The sequence below is a fragment of the Benincasa hispida genome, chromosome 9 (assembly GCF_009727055.1).
Source record: "Benincasa hispida cultivar B227 chromosome 9, ASM972705v1, whole genome shotgun sequence".
NCBI lineage: Eukaryota > Viridiplantae > Streptophyta > Magnoliopsida > Cucurbitales > Cucurbitaceae > Benincasa > Benincasa hispida.
Window position 1 is genome coordinate 85,204,287 of NC_052357.1, and position 22,816 is coordinate 85,227,102.

The 22,816-nt window shown below is 32.3% G+C and overlaps 2 protein-coding genes across 2 annotated transcripts; both read left to right on the forward strand.

Moving 5' to 3' along the window:
- Positions 1 to 574: 574 nt before the first annotated feature.
- LOC120085429 (abscisic acid 8'-hydroxylase CYP707A1-like) lies at positions 575 to 4,920 on the forward strand. The gene is made up of 9 exons (XM_039041391.1): positions 575 to 937; positions 1,007 to 1,328; positions 1,475 to 1,624; positions 1,763 to 2,014; positions 2,371 to 2,460; positions 2,555 to 2,633; positions 2,735 to 2,841; positions 4,404 to 4,522; positions 4,626 to 4,920. The coding sequence occupies exons 1-9, from the start codon at positions 741 to 743 to the stop codon at positions 4,720 to 4,722; spliced, it is 1,413 nt and encodes a 470-aa protein (XP_038897319.1). The 5' UTR covers positions 575 to 740; the 3' UTR covers positions 4,723 to 4,920.
- Positions 4,921 to 20,752: 15,832 nt separating this feature from the next.
- Positions 20,753 to 22,742, forward strand: LOC120084421 (peroxisomal multifunctional enzyme type 2). Its single transcript, XM_039040200.1, has 4 exons — positions 20,753 to 21,116; positions 21,199 to 21,259; positions 21,720 to 21,822; positions 22,326 to 22,742. The coding sequence occupies exons 1-4, from the start codon at positions 20,982 to 20,984 to the stop codon at positions 22,405 to 22,407; spliced, it is 381 nt and encodes a 126-aa protein (XP_038896128.1). The 5' UTR covers positions 20,753 to 20,981; the 3' UTR covers positions 22,408 to 22,742.
- The last annotated feature ends 74 nt before the right edge of the window (positions 22,743 to 22,816 follow it).

Sequence of the window (22,816 nt, forward strand, 5' to 3'; positions counted from 1 at the left end):
GTGGATAAGTTTCCCTTTTTGATGCATTGAATTTGAAATAGGGAGTGGTAAAAAGAAAATTATTAAATACATAAACAAAAAGGATTTTCAAAAATAAAAAAATAAAAAAGTTATTTACATAAAATATCAATTTTTTTTTTTTTTATAGAGATTGATAAAAATATATCAATATTTATGGAGGATAACAATTGAGATGTTGATTGAAGTCTTTATCAAAAAAAATATATATATATATTTTGTTATTTTTATGAATAGTTTGACATTTTTCCTGTATGAAAATATTTCTAAACAAAAGGTAGATAATGCGGATTAATTTGAATTGGAAAATTAGTAAGTGGATCATCTCCAGGTGAGACAGAATGTAACTGACCATAAGAAGTTTGGCAATAACATTAAAGCAGGGAAGCCCAAGGTCTTGTCTTGTACCATCTATTATATATAGATATGTATTTTATATATATATATATATATATATATATATNTATTTTATATATATATATATATATATATATATATTACATATCTGTCCCCATTCTATTGGATACCTACAAATCTTGCCATTTGTATAGACTCTGTGTCCTTGCATCTTCAAAAATGATATGTTCACTTCTTTTTTTTCCTTCCTCTGCCTCAGTATAAAACCCACTGCTTTGGCACTTGCTTTTGTGTCTAAAAATCATCACTATTGTTACAAACCAAATAAAAATTCCTTCAATCAATTTCACAGATAGAAAGATTAAATGGGTGTAATTTTTCTATCTGTTTTGGTTTTTTTTCTTACTCTATTATGGTATATTTCTTTAAAAAGAAACAAGAAGGCAGCCATTAGATATGGAACTAAGCTCCCTCCTGGTTCTTTGGGATGGCCTTATATTGGAGAAACTCTCCAACTCTATTCTCAAGACCCTGAATTTTTCTTCGCCACCAAACAGAAAAGGTTCTTATTTTTCTGTTGTTTTTTATGTTTCGAAATGTCTCAATTGTTGAGCTTGTTATTTTTCTTTAGGTATGGAGAGATTTTTAAGACGCATATACTTGGATGCCCTTGTGTGATGTTGGCTAGTCCTGAGGCAGCAAGATTTGTGTTAATGACACAGGCTCATTTGTTTAAGCCAACTTACCCCAAAAGCAAAGAGCTTTTGATTGGCCCATCTGCCCTGTTTTTTCACCAAGGTGATTACCATTGCCGTCTGAGGAAGCTGGTTCAGAACTCTCTTTCTTTGGATGCCATCCGCACCTTAATCCCCGATATCAACTCCGTCGCCGCCTCCGCCCTCGACTCTTGGGCCACTGCCGGACTCATCAACACCTTTCATGAAATGAAAAAGGTTTGTTAAGCATTGAAAACTAAGAAGTATATCTCAATCATCACTCACCTAAATTTATTATGTTTACTGTAATTTAAGTTTTTGATTAAAGTGGTAAACAATTGTTTTTACATGCCTTTTTGACTGTATGTATTTGTCTTAATTAGATATCGTTCGAAGTTGGGATATTGACCATTTTTGGCCATTTGGAAGCTGCTTACAAAGAGGACCTTAAAATCAACTACAGCATATTGGACGCAGGCTACAATTCTTTTCCCACCAACATTCCCGGAACTCCATACAAAAAGGCACTCTCAGTAAGTCAAACTTAACAACAAGAACCCAAAAAAAAATTGTCTTATCTTATCATTATTTAAAATAATAATAATAATAAATATTATGTAAACTATTAAAAAAAAAAAAAAAAAATCTAAATCATTTGTGGTTATTGACAGGCAAGAAAGCGGCTAAGTAAAATCCTAGGTGATATAATCCATGAGAGGAGAGAAGAAAGGCTTGGAGAAAAAGATCTATTGGGGAGCCTTCTCAACTCCCTTGATGATGAAGGTGAAGTTAAAATAAGTGATGCCCAAATAGCAGATAACATAATAGGAGTGCTTTTTGCAGCTCAAGACACCACTGCCAGTGTCATGACTTGGATTGTTAAGTACCTCCATGACCGACCCAAGCTTCTTCAATCAATAAAGGTATGACCGGCACAATATGACTCACCGTTTATCAAATTACTAATTCACATTTTAATATGATATCATAACCATAAAACAATTTTTATGCATTTCACTCTCATCGTACACACAACATGTTAAGAAAATAATTTGTCCATAATTGGATGATTTGGTGAGATGGACAAAGAACTAACTATTAGATTATACTTAGAAAAATTTAAAACCATTCATTTTTAAAATATTTAAATATTTATTTCTTTAAATTTTTATTAGACAATTGTTTGAGCCGCACAAAAATAAGTGCATGCGACATCTAAATTTGGTTTTGAGCTTCTTCATTTTCAGCTAACAAAAAATGATTTTTTGTTTTTCTTCAGGCAGAGCAAGAGGAAATTCTAAAATTAAATTGTGAGAATGGTCAACGGTTGAACTGGGTTCAGACAAGAAACATGCCAATCAGTTACAAGGTTAATTACTGAATGAATTTATATTATGAATAATAATTTAAATTAATGATAATTTTAAGAGATTAATTTATATGGAAGATTTGTAAAAACACAGATGGTATTGGAGAGCTTAAGGATGGCGAGCATTATATCATTCACTTTTAGAGAGGCTGTAGCTGATGTGGAATACAAAGGTTAGTGAAAAAGAGCCGAAGATAAATTTTATTTTATTTTTATTAATTTAGTTTGAAAATAAAAAATAATAATTTTGAGTTTGTGAAATGACGTGGAATAGGATACTTGATTCCAAAAGGTTGGAAAGTGATGCCTTTGTTCCGAAACATCCATCACAGTCCAGAATATTTCCCTGATCCTCACAATTTTGACTCTTCGAGATTTGAGGTAACAAAAAAGCTCATAAACTTTAGAAAATTAAAATACTATTTATTGTTTAGATTTTTTTTCTTCATTTTAATTGATTATAGTTCCTGCCTTCTTATTTCCTAACATGTTTCAGTTACCTTGTTGCCATTGATTGTATTAATGAGTCAAATCTAACCCTTTATTAAATATAAAACCGAAAGTTGTAGAATTATAACTAAGATTTAAATTTTATTGTTATATCAACTATTGTTCTATTTTAGTTTTTAAATTTTTAAAAACGTTTGTTTTAGTCTCTAAACTTTGAAAAATGATCGTTTTAATTCTCAAACATTTAAAAAGTGCTTATTATGATCCCTGATATGTTAAGATTTTGTTAAATTTTTAACAAAATGACAAGGTGACTTGTATTTTTAGATGACTAGACTATCAAAGTTAGCTACGCTAAAATAATCGAGAGTTTCAATTTTGAATAAGGTGAAAAAGTGGGAGAATTTAAAAGATATTTTTAGTTCAAAATTTTGGTCTTTTATTTTGGCGTGTATTGGTTGTTGGTCTTTTAATTCACCTTCATCTTGCTCAATTCATCTATAGCTTACTCATCCAAAAATACAAGCTCGCTCACATTTCTGTCGAAGAGTTAACGTAATTTCAATAGTAGGGACCAAAATATATCGTTCTTACAAGTTTAGGGATTAAAATGAATGTTTTTTAAAATTTAGAGATCAAAATAGAATCAAATTTAAAATTAAGGAACTAAAATAGGATTTAGACTTATAATTAAGACCCCAACTTGATAATCATTTTGTTTTTGAAAATTTAGTATATTTCATCCACATTTCTTGTAATGATTTACATCTTTCTTAAGTACAATGATTGAATTCTTAGCCAAATTTTAAAAACAAAAACAACATTTTGAAAGCTACTTTTTTCCCTCAAAATTTGGCTTGGTTTTTTAAACCATTGGTGAAAAATATATAACAAAAGAAGAAATTTAGAGGTAGAAGTAGTATCTATAGGCTTAATTTTAAAAAACAAAAACAAAAAAAAAATAATAATTATCAAATAAGGTTAAATAGTTAAACTTTAAAGTTTCGTTTAAATGCATAATGAACTATGCAACCCATTTTCACCTTTTATTCTCTCCATTGTTTTAGGTCATCGTTACATAATCTTAAATCTTGATTCATGTTGAAAATTATAAGAGATGCAAGTTCTTCCCCTCTGAATCAGATAGATTGATATCTGAAAGAGGTTGACAATGTTGAATCACCATTTAGCGGGTCTGCTAGGACCGGGAAATTCTTATATCAATCCCGATAAAATAAGGGAATCTCAGTAAGAGCATTTAAGTTTAGAAATTTCTTCCTTTTTGGTGACATGGCCTTCGGTGAGGAATGAAGAGAATTCTATCTCGAGGATAATTTTGAAATGTTTGTGAAAGTGAGTAATATAATAATTTTTAAAAAAATAAGGATATTTTTTTAAACAAGGGACGAAGTTTTTGAGTGATTGTTATAAATTAGTCCAAAATAATTAAAAAAACAAAAAAGAGAGAGATAAAAATTGGGGTTTCCATTCAGGTTGCACCGAAACCCAATACATTTATGCCTTTTGGCAGTGGAGTTCATGCCTGCCCAGGAAATGAACTTGCCAAGCTGGAGATCTTAATCATGATTCATCATCTAGTCACCAAATTCAGGTAAAACGATTCGTTTAGAGTATGAATATTGTTTTTTTTTTAACCTTTTGAGTAATTATTTAAATTCTTTACTCACTTTTGTTTTATTTTGCTGAGTTGGCAGGTGGGAATTGGTTGGTTCGCAAAACGGGGTTCAACACAGTCCATTTCCCGTTCCCTTTCAAGGCCTTCCAGCCAGATTTTGGAAGATAGCCCATTAGAAAACTGTACACAGGAAATATGAGCCCGCACTATGTGGGCCGATTTGCCATCCAATCCAAAGCCCAGTCCGAGCCCAAGCCCAATCTTTCCTTTTCCTTCCCAACTTAATACCCCCCTCCCCCCCCACTTGTACGCTGTCGTTTCAAGAATCCATTTACATTTTCCTTTTTATTTTATAAAAAAATTGCACATGCCCCCATTTTGATCGTTAATTCCCAGCATCTACACGTCATTACGGCTATTTAAGAATGCAAAAATCGTAAAATTTCAATTTACAACATAACTAAAACTTTCAACTATATTATACCAAACTTCTTGAACTATTTATTAATATAAAAAAAATATTAAATTGAACTGATTTAGACATATATACTCTAAATTAATACGTGAAGATATCAAAAGTTTCAATATTCATCTACCCATTGATTAAAAAACAAATAATACAATAATCCCAACGTCAATATTTTGAATTAACATTATTCTAGATGGTTTGTGTGGCCTAAGTTTTCAACCTATTTTTTGGCCCATCATCAATAATTGGCCAACTTATTTAATGACATCTTCCAATTGATACAACTACAATTTTGCTTACAACATGTAAAGATGTGTAGGTTTAAATTCCCGATCTAAAAAGAAATTATACATCAATTATTTTTAAATCGTGAAATTTTTGTGAAATAGATAATAAAGTCATGAATTCGTTCTAAGTTAGACTATAATTATACTAGGAAGAAATTCACTCTTCAACATATCTCCAAAATTGGAAAAAAAAAATTATTGTTGACTTGGGCATAATCAATAATTATTATTATTAATTTTTAGTTAACAAACATGTGCATTGTGCATTTGGGGATTAGAACCTGAGACATATTAGTATAATGTCTTAGTGAGCACCTTAAATTTTCATCTTAATGCTGACATTTCGATTTATATTTTCATAAAGTAATTGATTCGACAATAGGATGAAATGACATTTTTTTTTAAATTTTAATGTTAAAAACCTATACTATAACTAAATGAGGCAAAAAGTTGCATTTTTTAAATGACTATTTTGTCCTTATATATCCCTTCGTTTCAAATCGTTTTTGATTCAGCAAGATATCTCTTTAGTAAATAGACGTATCTCACGAATCATCATATAAATAGAAGCCTATTAGAAGAGAAATGAGATCATCTTCAAATATCTCCTACCCTAAATCTAAAAGTTTATAAAAGTAAATAGAAGAAACTCAAGTATCATATTTTTTTTTTCTAGGTTGTGGTGGTAATCTCAAAGGAGTGGGTAATTAAGTATTTTTCATGAGGTGCATCATGCCATTGGATCGATAAACCAAATTACCTTACATTTTCATGATTATTGAGAAAGTGGGTAACACACATTTTCTTTTTCTCTCTCCACAGTTTCATAGATAAGATGATTTCCATCTTTATTTTACCTTATTTATTTATTTATTTATTTTTCTAAATGCAATGAATTTATACGTTTTTATTTCTTTTAATTTAACTGCAATGGCTTTATATGCTTTTTAAAATAAAAATCAAGTTTTTTTCCGAGCATTAAAATTGACATAAATAATTATTAGATTTGGAGAAAAAAATTATTCAATGTTTTACTTTAATAATTATATTATAAATGAGGTATCTCATTTACATATTAAATGTGATCACAAGATTTGGTTTTTTTTTTTTTTTCTGTAAATGTATGATTTTATTAAATGGAGTAAAAAAGTTTGCATACCAAGCCACATATAAACTATAATTATAAAAGTACAGCATTTTTAAGGTAAATAACTGTAAAAATATGATATTTTTAGTCAATTTTGTAATCAATAACTTTTTTAAAAAAAAATAAAGGAAAATTTTTATAAATAAAAATATCCCTAAAATATTTACATTTTATAACAAAAAGTTTCATGGATGTTATGTACTTTTTTGGACTTTTTATTATAAAATGTAAATATTTTTATATATTTTTTATATTTAAAAAGACCCCAAAATAAATTAACAAGATTCAAAATTTATAATAATATTTTAATTGTCACACAATAAAATTCACAAAATGCACGCGATTAATTACTAGTTGATAAAAATACAAGAAAGAAACACAAAATGTAACTATCTTTGATCAATATCTATATCTATACTATATTAAAAAGGAAAAAGTAGGAGAATTTTTACGTTGCCTTTTTTGCCCTTGATTTTTAGTAAATAACTACTTCATCCTTCCATCTTTAGGACAAGACTTTCCATTTGGTGTTGTGAGCAATGTTAGGACAATAGAGGTGCAACCTTATGTTGACGGAACACAACTCATTGTGCAAGTAGTTACACATAAAATCAGTGTATCCATTCTTGTATGAATGTGATCCATGTATAAAAATGTGACTATTCGAGTTTAGATATTCGTTGATACCCTTCAATATTTGGGACACGACTCTTCGAGTGTAGGTGTATATTTATTGTATTTTGTGTAGGTAGTTACTAGGGGTGTACATCGGTCGGTTGGTATCGATTTTGGGAGAAAATCAGCATCGAAATAGACCAAAAAAATAGTGTAAAATTCGTCTGACCATCGGTCGATCGGTCAGTTTGATCTTTTTTTTTTTTTAAGAAGAGCCAAAGTGAATGAAAAGAAAAGATGAATTGATAATGTGTTATTGTTAGGTTACTATAATTAGCAACTTTTTAACAAATCAATCATTTTTTAATGAAAAATTTAAATAAATCATGTAATGGGTTTGAAAATTAGACAACATAAAAAATAATAATAAATCAATATTAAAATATTAGGCTTGAGTTTGAGTTGGTAGTAATGGGCTTGCTTTTATATTTATTTTTAAAAAAGAAAATTTAATAGGCAAATATAAATAAATAAATATATATCTATATATTATATGTATGTATGTATATGTATATGTATGTATATAGTATATTATGTCGGTCAGTTGATAGGTCGGTTTTCAAATTTTTTTTAGGAGAACCGAAAACCAACCAAGCCGACCCCTAGTCCCGACCGATCTAACCTTAATTCGATCGGTTTTGACCGGTTGCGTCGGTTTTCGGTGCTTTTATGTACACCCCTAGTGATTACACATCGAATGACTCTATTCATTCATATATGAATGTGATCCATATAAAAAGCGACTTATCGGGTTTAGGTGTTCGTTGAGAGATATTACAATAATAAAAGTTATCCTTCGAATTTTCACTTTACAAGATAGATTTATTATATGTGAAAGTCAATATTGAAGTTGAATAAGTATATTTAATGTCAACAGAACACTGTTATTTGGGTGCAGTTGATGTTCCATTTCGAATCTCTACCTCTATTACTAATTTTACAATTTGTTTTTGTCCTTAGAAGGAGATTTCAATATATCATATATATTTATTATAACATCCTGAATTTCAAGAAAATTTAAGTTAATTATCTAAAATTATTGAGTTTAAATTTCCATTTCATTTGTGAAATTGAGATTAAATTGAAATAATTAAAAAAAATTATTGGTTAAATTGAATTTAATTGGTTAGATATTCAAACTAATTATCTTGAACATATTGAATTTTGCTTCCCTTTGATTTTGGATTTTAGGGCCAACTTTAAAAAAAATAAAAAAAATTAAGGAGATAATTAATTTCATGTGGTTTTGAATTGATTTAAATATTTGGAAGGATTTAATTTGTATCAAATTGATGGATCTTATGCCATTTAATTTTGGTTTTTGAAGTTTAAATTAAGATAATTTGAAAAATTAATTAGTTTATTAATTTGAACCATTGGAAATTTTGGAGATATTATGATAAAATATTTTATTTATCTTTCCAAAATTTGAAAAAAAAAAATAAAAGAATTGAGATTTTTCGAAATTAAATGAGGGTAAAAAAAGGCAAAAAATCAGGAGAAAGCAATTGTGTTTTTCAGCGACAACTTCCACAAAATTGTCAATTTCCAGAGTTTGAACCATTGGATTTGGTCAGTCTATTCGAGACATATAGAGTTTCATTTTGAACGGTTGGATCGTTGTTTGAATCTCTGGTTTATTCGTAATCGCTGCTGAATAAAATCTGTAAAACTAGAAATTCTCCTTCTCAATCACTCTCGCCAACCCTCCTCATGCAATACTTTCACTACCAGCTGCTAGCCTAAACAATTTATGTCGTCCGATAGCAAAACCCGCTACCTATCTTTGGTTGCCACCGTCACTGATGTCATTGTCACCGAAATTGATATTTTGTGTAAGTTTTAGAATTCTTGGAGGTTATTAACTACCCATTAGCTTTTGGCTTAAATTAGTTGATATCCTTTACGTTTCGCTTTAGATTGAAGTTTGGGAGCGTTTCTGGTAACTGTCCAACAAGGGAAACTAGTTTTTGAACATTTACTATTCGAAGTTTGGAGATCACTGGCGTGCTTTCTAGCAGGATTTACGATCGTTCGGTCCTTTTGTTGGTTTTAGTTCAAGTAAATTGTTGGAGTTGGTTATCGAGATAACTGTCTTTGACTTAATTTGAGGTAAGTGAATCTATTACCGGAGTTTCCGTGTCAGACACCCTAATTTAGGTTTATCAATTTACTTATTGGGATCTAGAAGCTAAGACTTGGAAATTGTAATACCTTATTGTGTATGTGTATATATATATTTGGAGTTTGAGCATGTCTGGACTGCGTGTTATGTCATGATATGAGTTGTGGAACTACCCATGAAATATTTGTATATGATGCATGATTAGACTAGTAGGGGCAATATACCATCTTATTTCGATGTATGTATATTTACAAGGGATCAATGAGTCCAATTTCATGTTTGATGTTGAGCCTTCGGGCTGCTAGACATGCATGAATCGATAGGTTCAAGTTCATGTTACTTTTTCCATGTTTTACGGTGAGCCTTCAGGCCACTAGACATGCGTGAACTGACAGGTACACATTTATGTTTCTTTTCCTATGATTGACGGTGTGCCTTCAGGCCACTAGACATGCATGAATCCATTAGTTCATATTCATGTTACTTTTTCCATGTTTGACGGTGTCCCTTTAGGCCACTAGACATGGTGAACCGACAGGTACACATTTATGTTTCTTTTCTCATGATTGACGGTGTGCTTTCAGGTCACTAGACATGCATGAATCGACAAGTTCATATTCATGTTACTTTTTCTATGTTTGACGGTGTGCCTTCAGGCTACTAGACATGCATGAACCGACAGGTACACATTTATATTTATTTCCCATGATTGACGGTGTGCCTTCAAACTACTAGACATGCGTGAACCGACAGGTACACGCTTATCTTTCTTTTCCCATGATTGACTGTGTGCCTTCAGGCCATTAGACATGCGTGAACCGATAGGTACACGATTATGTTTCTTTTCCCATGATTGACGATGTTGTTGGAAAGGTAGCACCATGCAGTGGAAGAGATCAGGATCCATAAGCACTCTAATTCATTAATTTTGGCAGAAAAAAAAACATGTTAAAACAGAGTTTAATGGGTTTCAAGACATACCTTTGAAGAACCATTGAAATCTTAATTTTCAGCTCCTCCAAATCTTTGTGCAGACCACCACAAGATCTTCTCTACTATTCTCTTGGTACTCTAGATTAAGTTGTGGGACTAAAAATAAACTGGAATCAAAGGGAATTTGGAGAATGCTCACTTAATCAACCCAATGAAAAACACCTTCTTCAAATGAATTTTTAGCTAAAATTCTATCGGTTCAATCACCTCAACTTCACTCCAATCTCTTCCATATATTGCAGACTATCGTGTAAAGAGATTTGCTGCATGGGATTATGTTTGAAGTAAATGAAGGTTGAAGAAGTGAGTTTCATTGTGAACTAGTTGAAGATGGAGATGGAAGAAACCTATTTTTCCTTTTTGTGTTTTTCTATTTCTAAAACCCATTTTTTATTTTAAAATAATATTTTTGTAACGACCCGACCTTTTTGAGTACTCTGACAAGGATCGTTACTCATAACTACACATTTACATTCAAAACATTTCGACCATTGAGGAAAATAAATTTTATTAAAATAATAAAGACAGTTTTCCAAAATAAATAACAAATAAGTAAAATCTTTGTTCGAGGCCCCTAAAATAATGAAGAAGAAAAAAAATAACTTAAACAAATAAAATTTTGACCAACATTGAGTTTCAAATCAAAACTTTTAAATAGCTTGAAAACGTAAACTGAGCGGAAGCGATTTACATGTCCCATATGGCACGATCACAGGTCCCTCTCGTCACCCGCTGGTCCGTTCCTATCATTACCTGAAAAACATAAATTAAGAAAGGTTGAGTATAAAATACTCAGTAAGTGATCCCATTACCAGGATCAGGCTATGCATCTACGAGCAAAGAAAAATAGCTCGTGGCTCATACAGCTACATCGATTTTTTATGATGAAAGGAAAACCAAAAGACGTACTATCTTGCCTTGAAATGCATGTCACCCGTAGGCACACCGTCAAACATGATAATAACATGAACGTGAACCTATCGGTTCACGCGTGTCTAGCGGCCCGTAGGCACACCGTCAAACATGATAATAACATGAACGTAAACCTATCGGTTCACGCATGTCTAGCGGCCCGTGGGCACACCGTCAAACATGATAATAACATGAACGTAAACCTGTTGGTTCATGCATGTCTAGTAGCCCGTAGGTACACCGTCAAACATGAAACTAGACCGTAGATCTTCTAAAATAAAACATGCGTCAAGGCGAGATAATAAACTGCTCTACTAATCTATTCATACATCACATACATAATATCAGTACTGATTAGAAATTTGAACATGCTCATAATACTTGTAACTGTCATACAACAAGTAAAACATAATGACAAAATCATGCTTCAAGAGTCCATCAGTTAACTTTATAATTCTAGACTAGGTCGCCTGGCACAAAGGCACCAGTAATAGTACCACTTACCTCAACTTGGTAAAAAAACGCAAAACAAAATCTACTTAGAACTTCTTTAGCACATTTGAATCAACCTAAAGTTGTGGCTTGGTCCAAGACAAATTCCAAAACTTGATTCAATTAGCCAATCTGATTAAGAATTAAATCCAAAATCAATAACTTAATTTTTCCACTATTACTCTCAATCCAAAGGAATAACCAACCAACAACTTACCCAAAACTTACCGATCTTTACAATTTTTCTGCAATACGAAAATGGTCTCTAGTTTGATGGTCAATGCTTCAAAACTTCCAAATCTTGAATCCAAGATTTTTCCCAAGATTCCGGCAAAGATCGGGCAGTGGCGGCTGATGGCGCATCAGCTTGTGGCTACCATAGATAGGCAGCGGGTGTTGTTGTCGGACGACATAAATTTTTTAGGCTAGCGGCTTGTAGTGAGGGTCTTGCATGAGTAGGGTTTGTGAGAGTGAGAGAGAGGAGAGTTTCTAGTTTTATAGATTTTATTCAGCAGAAATTACGAACAAACTATAGCATCAAACAACAATCCAACCGATCAAAATGAAACTCCATACGTCTCGAACAAACTGACCAAATTTAAGTACGATCCAACGGTTTAAAATTTAGCAATTGAGAATTTTGTGGGAGCTGTCGCTGAAAAACCGAATTGCTTTCTCCCAATTTTTTACCTCTTTTCACTCTCATTTGATTTCGAAAAATATCTCATTTTTTTTATTTTTTTCAAATTTTGAAAAGTTAAATTAAATATTTTATCACAATATCTCCAAAATCTCCAAATATTCTATTAAATTTAGAAATTAATTAACTTTTCAAATTATCTTAATTTAGGCTTCAAAAAACCAAAATTAAAGGGCATAAGATCCATCAATTTGACACAAATTAAATCCTTCCAAATATTTAAATCAATTAAACCACATGAAATTAATTATCTATTTTTTTTTTTTAAGTTGACCTTAAAATCTAAAATCAAAGGGAAACAAAATTCAATATTTTCAAGATAATAAGTTTGAATATCTAATTATTTAAATTCAATTTAATCAATAAATTTTTTTCAATTATTTCAATTTAACCCCAATTTTCCAAATGAAAGGGAAATTTAAACTCAATAATTTTAGATAATTAACTTAATTTTTTCTGAAATTCGGGATGTTACAATTTTAATTCTAAAAACAAAATTTATTAATTTCATAAATTAATTTGCTAATAAAATTAATAAATAATTATTTAAATAATTTAAATAATTCTAATTAATTTAATATCTAATATTAAATTAATTTTTACACAAATTCATCTTCACATATTTAAATCATATTTAAACATAAATTCTCCAATTTCGTTTGATTCTAATTTGAATGTTTTAAATTAACTTATTACGCTACTCTAGAGATAATCCATTTTCAAGCTAGTAGGGGACTTCGTGGACCTAAAGATCATAGGCTCCAACGATCCGAGATTAAACGCTAAACTCATTAAACCGATCTAACCCCTATTTGTTAACTAATGAGTCTCTCCACTAAAGCCCATAGTTGAACTCCCCTCACTATAGATATATTATGTCCACTCGAAATGACCATGATTAGTAATTCAACCCTTCACAAGTTGTTCGTAATAACGGCTGGGTCAAATATCTATTTTACCCCCGAAATTACCTATTGTTCCTTAAGTCCCCACTGATCCCCTAATGAACAATTGTTTTGTGATCCAATCCACAAAACCAAGTCCTTCTCGGGCCAATGAAAGGGTGGAATCCCTTATTCTAGATACAAAATCAGCACTTAAGGGAACCTCTCTACTATCCCTAAAGTGGGTAGGAGTGAATTCTCTCTTGCACTCTATGTCCCCAGCTATCTATCCGGTCTTACCCCTGAAATAGGAGTCTTATTGAGCCAGCGTTGTTGAGCCAACCCTCACCTATGCAAATCTAAGGGTAATCCCGAATAAACAGGAGTTCATAGTTAGCTTAGGTTTAAGGTCAAGTTACTTAGGTCATCGCTTTGAAATAGTCAGTCTTAAATAGTAAACAACGTTATAAAGTAAGAGTGACTCATTTCGTGGTCCGATCTTGTACAAACTCTTTTGCACAAGGACAACCCCACTCCTCATGTCTAGAATTAGGATCACTTCATTTGTAGCACCTTACAACTCCTTGAACAACTATAAAGCAAGCCGTATCCAATAGTGTTACCAGAATAAGGTACCCAACCTTATTCATATACTATAGATCATTTTGACTATTTACTCGAACCCGATCCACCTTTATGTCTCCATATAAAGTTCAAGTACTCATCCAATAGTCAAAATACTTTTATGTTTATTGAATTTCTATTCAAGCAATAAACTATTCAATAATACCTTTATTGAATTTTCAGAATAAGTTCCATTGTTTACATACCACGAGTTTTAGGACATAAAACTCAACAATACTCCCACTTGGACTAAAACTCCAGTAGTAACTTATATATATGATATATAAGACTGAGTTTATGAGCTTTATAGAGAAATACTATAAACTAGTGCATCCCCTACCCATCTTTTACCAATCGGTATCTCTATACCCGATATTTCTCCCACTTGCCCTAGGTTATCTGGTATTCCTAGTTCTACTAGATAATTCTCAAAACACTTTAGCCGAGACAATCATTATAAACATTATTTAGTATACAATAGGCTTTTGAATAAACTATATGAGGATTGCATCTTAATCTCAATAATGGTCAGGAAGCACACTTTCCTCCCACTACATTGAGGTACTCTCAACTCTTTGAGTAAGATGCATCTAACCAGTCTCAACAACTCTTTGTTAACAGTCAGATCTAAAAATCTTTTAAACTTTTTATACTTTGATCTAGCCATTTAAATATCTGAATATTTACACATGGCTTTTAATAATTTGATTCTTAATAGAGGTTGCTAAAACAAACATATTTTTTTTGAAAATGAACACTTCATTTATCACAAAAAGACATACAATTTGTTATTTTCAAGATTTAGAGCAACTTCTCTCACTGGATGAGCTGAGCAAATGGTTTCAGGAATAAGTTAGCCTAATTACCTTTCTCTGCTCTCTTTTCAGCAAGATACTGAGGGTAGTGTCTCCTCTAGTGCCCTTTTTCGTTGCGGTGGAAACGTTTTCCTTTTTTTATAGCGGTATCCTTGCCTTTCTTTCCAGTAGGCTTCTTCTTCCCTTTTCCTTTGCCTTTCTTTAGAGGAATACTCTTATTCTCTAAAGAGGAGGGAACATTAGGCTTGGAGGACATTCCTCTCTTCTTGGCAGTATTTAATATTTATTTCTGACACCAGACCCTTTGTTCTCAACATTGTCTGGTAAGCCTGTAACTCATTCAGTAGAGTAGTCAAGCTGTATTCAATTTTATTCAACAATGCATTGGTAAAGAATTGCAGAAAACTTTTCAGAAGAGATTCTAGAATAAAACCAACATGACTTCTCTCGTCCATGACAACACCGTTTACTTCTGCCACATTAAAGTGGACCATTATGTCCAGGACATGTTCACGAAAATTGGTCATTTGATTTGTATGGGTGAGAGTGGCCAGATCACCGACTCAACATGTCTACCATTTTGGGGATTCATCTGATTGGGGAGCTGAGAACACACTTAAACAAGAAGGAAGTCACTCATTCTCAGAGGTAGGTGTAAGTAGATAAATTGCTCCCTTAAGGGTTAATTTCGGGGCTTGAACAATGTAGCGCCACACCCTCTCCTGGCTCGAAAAGGGATTTAGTCATAGCCAGACTATGATGTATTGTTTATTAGAGGGACCAGTGATGTTTAATGAGTTAGATGTAACTACATGGGTAAAACGGTAATTTTGGCCTAGCTGTACTTACGAACAATTTGGAAGGTCATCGTATTGTTGATTGGTTATATCCAATAGACACAGAAAATATCTGTAGTGCGAATAGTGCAACTGTCGGTCTTTAGTGGAGTGTCGAACAGTTAATGGATGGTGAATAATTTAATTAAAGAGTTTGATTAATTATTCATATATCGTTGGAGCTTCAAGCTACAGGTCCATGAGGTCTCTCGGTAGCTCAATATGATTAAATGAGAATAAGTTTTTGGATTAATTTGAATTGTTCAAATTAATAGAGGGATTTAATTATATATGATATAATTATATGATTTTAATTATATGTGATATAATTATTATAATTTATTTGATACATTATAGCTTAATTGAGAGGAATAAATATTTGAATAAGATTCAAATATTATTAATATGAACTGGATTCATAATTATTAAATTTAATATAAATGTGATTTATATTAATGCCATATAAGAGAGAGAAAAAATACTATAGCTTGTATTGTATATGATACAATATTAAAAATTATAGACTATATGTTATATTTGATATAACATATAATTTAATATCAATAATATGATAAAGTAGTTATCATATTTATATTTATATATATTAAATGTCATTTTTTTTTATTTTAAATAAAAATGAGATAGGGAGTTATAACTTCCTCCCTCTATTTTCTCTCCACTCACGTAATTGAGTGGTTGTTGTATTTGACTTTTGAAAGACAGGACGGATTCTCCTCCTCATTCATCATCTGGTTGATCGAAAAATATAGTGTGAAAAAGACAGAATTGTTCTGCAAGTTTTTGAATTGTTGGTGAACGTGTTGGGGTTGATGCCCTAAAGTCTCGTGTCCTGTAGTTTGTAAACAGTTTGTACGTAAGCTTTGTGTTGTTAATATATGATATTTACTTCACATCTTGTATTTTTGCTCAATTGCTTGTTTTATTTACTTTACCACAAATCAATAAACATAAAATCCCTGGTTATCTATATGTGACTCAAACATGTATGTGGTGACATACAAGTGGATCATGTCTTTAGTGATAACCAAAATGGTCTGTAGTATATGGATATAGGAGGGAAACCTTATCCTGGTAACGCTACGGATGCGACCCGCTTTGTGGAATGGTCACAAGTGTTGTGACTTGTCATATATGGTCTGATCCTGATCATTCGTGTTGGGGACATGTGAGCGGGGGCGTCCAATACAAAGAGTTTATATAAAACCTGACCATGAACTGTTAACGTCTCGTTATATAACACCGTTTATGACAGTGACTTCACTTCACTAGGATAACCATAGGTAACATTGACCTCATTCCTGAGTGAGTTGGGAACTCCTGCCATCGAGGTCGGTTCCTTGATTTGTATGGGTGCGAGTGGCCTGGTCGCCGATTCAAACCTACCATTTTGGGGATTCGTCTTATTTGAAAGCTGGGAACTCAACTACACAAGATGGAATTCACTCCTTCCCCAAAGCAGGGGTAAGTAGATAGATAGCTCCATTAAGGGCTGATTCCGGGACTTGAACCATGTGGCGTCACATACCTTCTCTTGGCCCGAAAGATGTTCACACATAGTTGGACTATGTTGTATTGTTCATTAGAGGAATCAATGGTACTTAAGGAGTGAGATGTAACTATAGGGGAAAAAGGGTAATTTGGTCAGTGTACTTACGAGCATTTGTGAAGGGTCATCGTATTCATGATTAGTTATATCCGATGGACATAGAAATATATATGTGGTAAGAAGAGTTCAACTGTTGGTTTTTAGTGGAATGCCTGACAGTTAACGGATGGTGGATCTTATGGCTAAAGAGTTTAGTCAGCTATTCATGGACCATTGGAGCTTCGAGCCACAGGTCCATTAGGTCCTCTGGGTAGTTTGGATAAAGTCCCCTGGTTAGCTTGGATAAAGTCGAGAACCAGTGTTTGGGTTAATTTGAAATGTTCAAATTGACAAGAGGAAGTTGGATTATATATGATATAATTGGACTAGTTAATTATATATGATATAATTGGCTAAATGTATGAGATACATTATTTTGGAAGAAATTAGATATAAAGATGATTTATATCAAGTAGAGGAGAAAATACTATAGTAGATATGTGATATCAAACTATAGGATAAAAACATAATATGATTATATTTATTAATATTTTAGTTGGTTAATTATATGATAATTAACCCAAAATGACGTTTGGACGTGAGTTAGTGGGAATGAGTCGGTTATTGTAACCGATAAAGTAAAAATGAAATTGTTTCATTTTGAATCGTTTGTTCAGATCGTTCAAAAGAAAGAGTGAGCGCGTGTTGGTAGAATTCTAAAAGATCACTTAAGCATTTCAAGAGCCTATACGATAGCTCCTCTCTGCCTAAATGATCGTCCACCTTGCGCCTAAACGATTGCACACTATTTCCTACACGATTGCATAGCTTCTCTAAACGATCGTATAGTGTGCTGATTTTGTTAAACGATCGTATACCATTTCCTAAACGATCATTCAGTAAAACCTACACGATCGTGTAGCTTTTCCTAAACGATAAACATCGTGCTATGCGATAGCGCCTTTTTCCCTCTCACTTGCTTATCGCCTACACGATCTGGTTTTCTTCCTTCCTTTACCAAATTCACCAAAGACCACGCTTTGGGTTCTCACTCCGAGAATACCCAGGACTCTTTACTGGTGGTGTCGTCCTCGCAGTGTTCGTGGTGCGGTTGTTCGTGCTGCTGTAGTCGACGCTGCTGTTGGGCGTTGGTAGATCGCGTGGAGGGTTCCGCTGCTTTGAGTTCCGAAGTTTGAAGATTGTCTTCAACTGGTATGACACTCTTTCCCTTGATATATCTTGTTTATAGCATTTTGTTAATTAAGATTTGTTTGCATAATTGTATGTTTTGAATGTATAATGTGTATTTCGGTCACGGTGAGATCGGAGCAATCCGACGCGTACATGGAACTCTTCTGTAAGAGTTCCTTTAGAACGATCTCCAAACTTCTTCATCTTCACTTGTCTAATTTCTCTCATTCCAAAATAATTAGATCCCACCACTTCTGGGTTCTCTGCCTGAGAATATCGAGGAAGCCTTCGTGGTAGTGATCGAGGGATACTTGAAGAAAGTCTTCAAAGGTAAGGGTTTCTGAAACCCTAAGTTTTTTTTTTGTTAAAAAATCTTGTAATTTATATAAATGCATATCTTGTTCTTAATTTACTGTAAAACTTACCTTCAATGAAAAATGAGAATTGAGACGATCTTTCTTCCGTTCAAGATTCTCTTCTCTTAGAGTTCCTTCGGGAATATGAACAAGTTTACTATCCATTTATTTATAAAATCTTATTGATACTTCATGGAATTTTAAAAGGTTTGAGATGGTAACAGTTTAGCTTATTATTATTATTATTATTTTAAAAAAAAGGACTTATTTTTCATCCATTTGATTGCAAAAATAGATATTTATCCTTATTTTTCTTAAATTTTTCCTTTTTTAATATAATAAGAGTGGAGGATTTGAACCACATAGATCTTTTGGTCGCTAACACATATTATATGACACTTGAGCTATGCTCAATTTGACTCTTATTTTTTTTCATTGCAATTTGTTGATCCTAGAGTTTTTATGATTCCAGGTGCAATAGTACGAGATGGCATCAATTTACCAACCAAGCAACGATCAAGATGTTAATGAATTAGAAATCCAAGCTGAGAATCAAATCCAATTATCAAATTCTCAATGCCAGAAAGTTTCAATTTTTTCAACTCATCCAGAAGTACGTCTGTTTCCATCTTTAGCAAATCCGATGATAGTTTTGCATCAGATATTGTAAAACAAGGAACTGTAAGTCTATTTTTAGGGCATATAAGTACGGATAAAAGAAAAAGATATGGTGAAACTTTGATCAGCACAGGGAGACCAATTAAATCTAAAAGAAAACGAGATCTTGGAGGAAGTTTGGAATTTATAGATCCTACTAATTGATGTACTTGAGATACATTTCCTCGAGCTGCCGAAAAAGACATTATATGGATTGGATTAAAAGGGTTAATCTTAAAATTAAGATTCATTTCTTGTTGCAAATATTCACTTGTAGCATACCATATCTCATTGGACTCAAGTAATTTTTCTACTGCATATACGTTTCCATAATGATGGTGTTTTTCCAAAATCGAACTTTGTTGTTTAGCAACTTGGATTAGCCATCCCTCAAAAGAGAATGTTAAAAGATCATCAATTACTAATCAAATGGATGTAGCAGTAGCGTGCTGGAACTCTAGAGTCTTTAGTTGATCCAGGATGTGTGATGTATGCCATTCCAAAGTGATCTATTGTTATGCTAATAAATAATTTATAAAAGCTGAAATTTATTCAATAATAATATGCTTCCTATTATAGCTAAATAAGCTAATTTACCTTTTTTTTTTTTAAAAAAATAAAAAGATAATTTTACGACAATTATTTTAGAAGTAAGAGTAATTAGGGATGTCCATTTATGGTCCCGTAGGGACTTGCCCCGAACGGGACGAGGAATCCCCGATTAGACGGAGAATGGGGGAGGGAGCAGAGATAATTTTTTTCTTGTTGGCTAAACGGGGACGAGGATTATATTCCCCGTCCCGCCTTGATGATGATAATAATAATAATAATGATAATAATAATAATAATAATAATAATAATATTATTATTATTATTATTATTAACTCATATTCTATTTACATAAATATATAAAATAATTATTATAATAGTTATAATAATAATAATAATAATTTTATCTATATACATTTTATAAAAATTGTGTATAAAAAATTAGTTATTTTTTAATTTTCATTTCAACCTTTTCGTACTTTAATAAATTTTTAAATTATTTTAATATTTAATATTTTCTATCTTAAGTCATAAATGTTGTAGTATTTAAATGGAAAATTTAATATGAATGTTAAAATTTAACTATGATATTGTAATATTAAATTTTAACATTTAGAACTTATATGATTAAATTATATTTTTATATATAATAGTTTTATATTTTTGTAATGAATTTTTATACTATTTTAAAATTGTATTGAAAATAACTCATTTAATATATAAAATTTTATTTGATTGAAAATAAAAAAATTGTTAAAAATAAATATATTAAAAAAATAAAGGAGAAAATTTTTCTCACAGGAAACCGATCCTCACAAATTTCCGGAGAATCCTCTAAGAGTAATGCAGTGGAGTAAAAAAAAGAAAAAAAGAATGAGAAAAAGGGAGAAAAGAGTACTTATCGGCATTGGGATGCGTGTTCTTAGCGTCTGCTTTGGGGGTTGTTAGTTCGTCAGACCCATCAATTCATTATTCAATTTACAACTCTTCTCATTTCTCTCTCTTTCACGATGTTAAAACGCCACCGTATCCCCCATAACTGCAAACGCCTCAGCTTCGTCTACGCTCCATTTTCCTCCACCTCTCTCTGCAATTTTTGCACTCCACCTCGTTGCCAATGGCCAATTTCGCCGATTCTCCCCTCAAATCCGATGCTCTTTTGGAGCAGATGAAGCAGCATCTCGCTACCGATGCCGGAAAAGAGATCGTCAAGAAAGTTGGCCATGTTTATCAGATCAATATATCTCCCAAGGTCTCTCTCTCTCTCTCGCGTATAATCTTTTTAATTTTGCTGGTGTGTTGTAATTCTGCAATTTGAATTGAATTGTTGGCAGAAAATCGGAACTGATGAGGTGGTTTACACCATTGATCTCAAGAAAGGAGAGGTTACCAAAGGTTAGGGTTTCTATTTTATTGGATTCGGAGATTTTTCTTGCGTGAGACGTCAATTTTCTCTATACGACAGACTGATTTCTGAATGCTTTTACTCTCTCTCCTTTCAATTTTGTTATCGATCATTCAAAGGATGAAATAAATATACAATCCATATCCAGTGCTTTTAGATTATGGTGAAAGGTGGATTTATCTCCTAAGCTGAATGCCTTGTGCTCGAACTAGTATTTGACTACGGCCATAAAAATTCCTGATGAATTTCGATTTCATGAAGAAGCGTTTCTTAATCTAAACATCATCACGCATTTTTTAGAAGTTTGTTTTATCATTATGACCGTCAATTTTCAGTTGCATTTGTCATCTTCTTGGTATCAAACAATTGTAACTTTTTAGAAGTGGCATTGCATATTCATATGCTTCGGCTGGAAAATTGAGAAAAGTATTATGATTGTTTTGAGCTTAGGTCCATATGAAGGAGGAAAGCCAGACGCTACCTTATCCTTTAAGGACGAAGACTTCATTAAAATTGCTTTGGGGAAGATGAATCCCCAGATTGCTTTCTTGAGGTATTTTAGGTCATTTTGATCATCATTATTGTGGGTTCTGTTTCTGTTTTCCGCACTAATCCCTGCGTATTTCGAGTGAATTTAGCATGACTTTGAAGTCAAGGATGTTCCTTGTCAGTTAGAAATGCTTTTCAAAATTTGTCATAATGTTTAGTTTAATGACTAAGAGGTGGGTGAGTTTGGAACGTCTTAAGTGTGACACTTTTTGATAGAAACACAAATTAGGTGCTTCTTCGAAAAGTACTTTATAGTTTCTTTTCATGTTTTTTAATCGGCTAATCGAAAGAAATCCATTTTTGAATACTATGAAAATTTTGAAGTGCTTTTTAATCGGCTAAAAATACTTTCCACCATCCTTAAATTCATACTCATACTAAACTCCAGAAATACTCGAGTGGTTTTCATTCATAAATGCTTATTGAATACATTTTTTCTCCAAGTCTTACAAAAATCACCAGTTCAGTAGTATTAGCTTTACAGAAACTGTGTAAACTCCTCCACAGGGGTGCTCTGAAAATCAAGGGCAGCATTGGCGCGGCACAGAAATTCACTCCCGACATTTTCCCCAAGCCTGCAAAGTTATGAGCAGACGCAAGGGAAATTGCTGTTCCTGAAGCCACTCCACATTGTCATGTTGGGAGATGTATGGGTATTTAGACAAGGAAAGTTAAACCAATAATTTTAGTGTCAAAGTATTAGTCCAATTCTCTTGTAGGATATCATAACATGTTGGGAACTATACCTCCTCATTTAATGTTCAAATCATCTTCTCTTTCGCCATATTTCATAAGGCATGAAAATTGCTCTTTGAGTGCTCTGTTGTTCTTGTCTTCTTTTTTTTTCTAATAGGTTTATATGTATATTTGTTGCATTTATTTTATCCGAGTTGCTCTGTTCAGAACTGTGAGCACTTTCATTCATCTCACCTCGTTTTTCAAGTCAATGTATTATTTGTGCTTACAATTCTTGCTTAATGACATATTGTCCCGCAAGT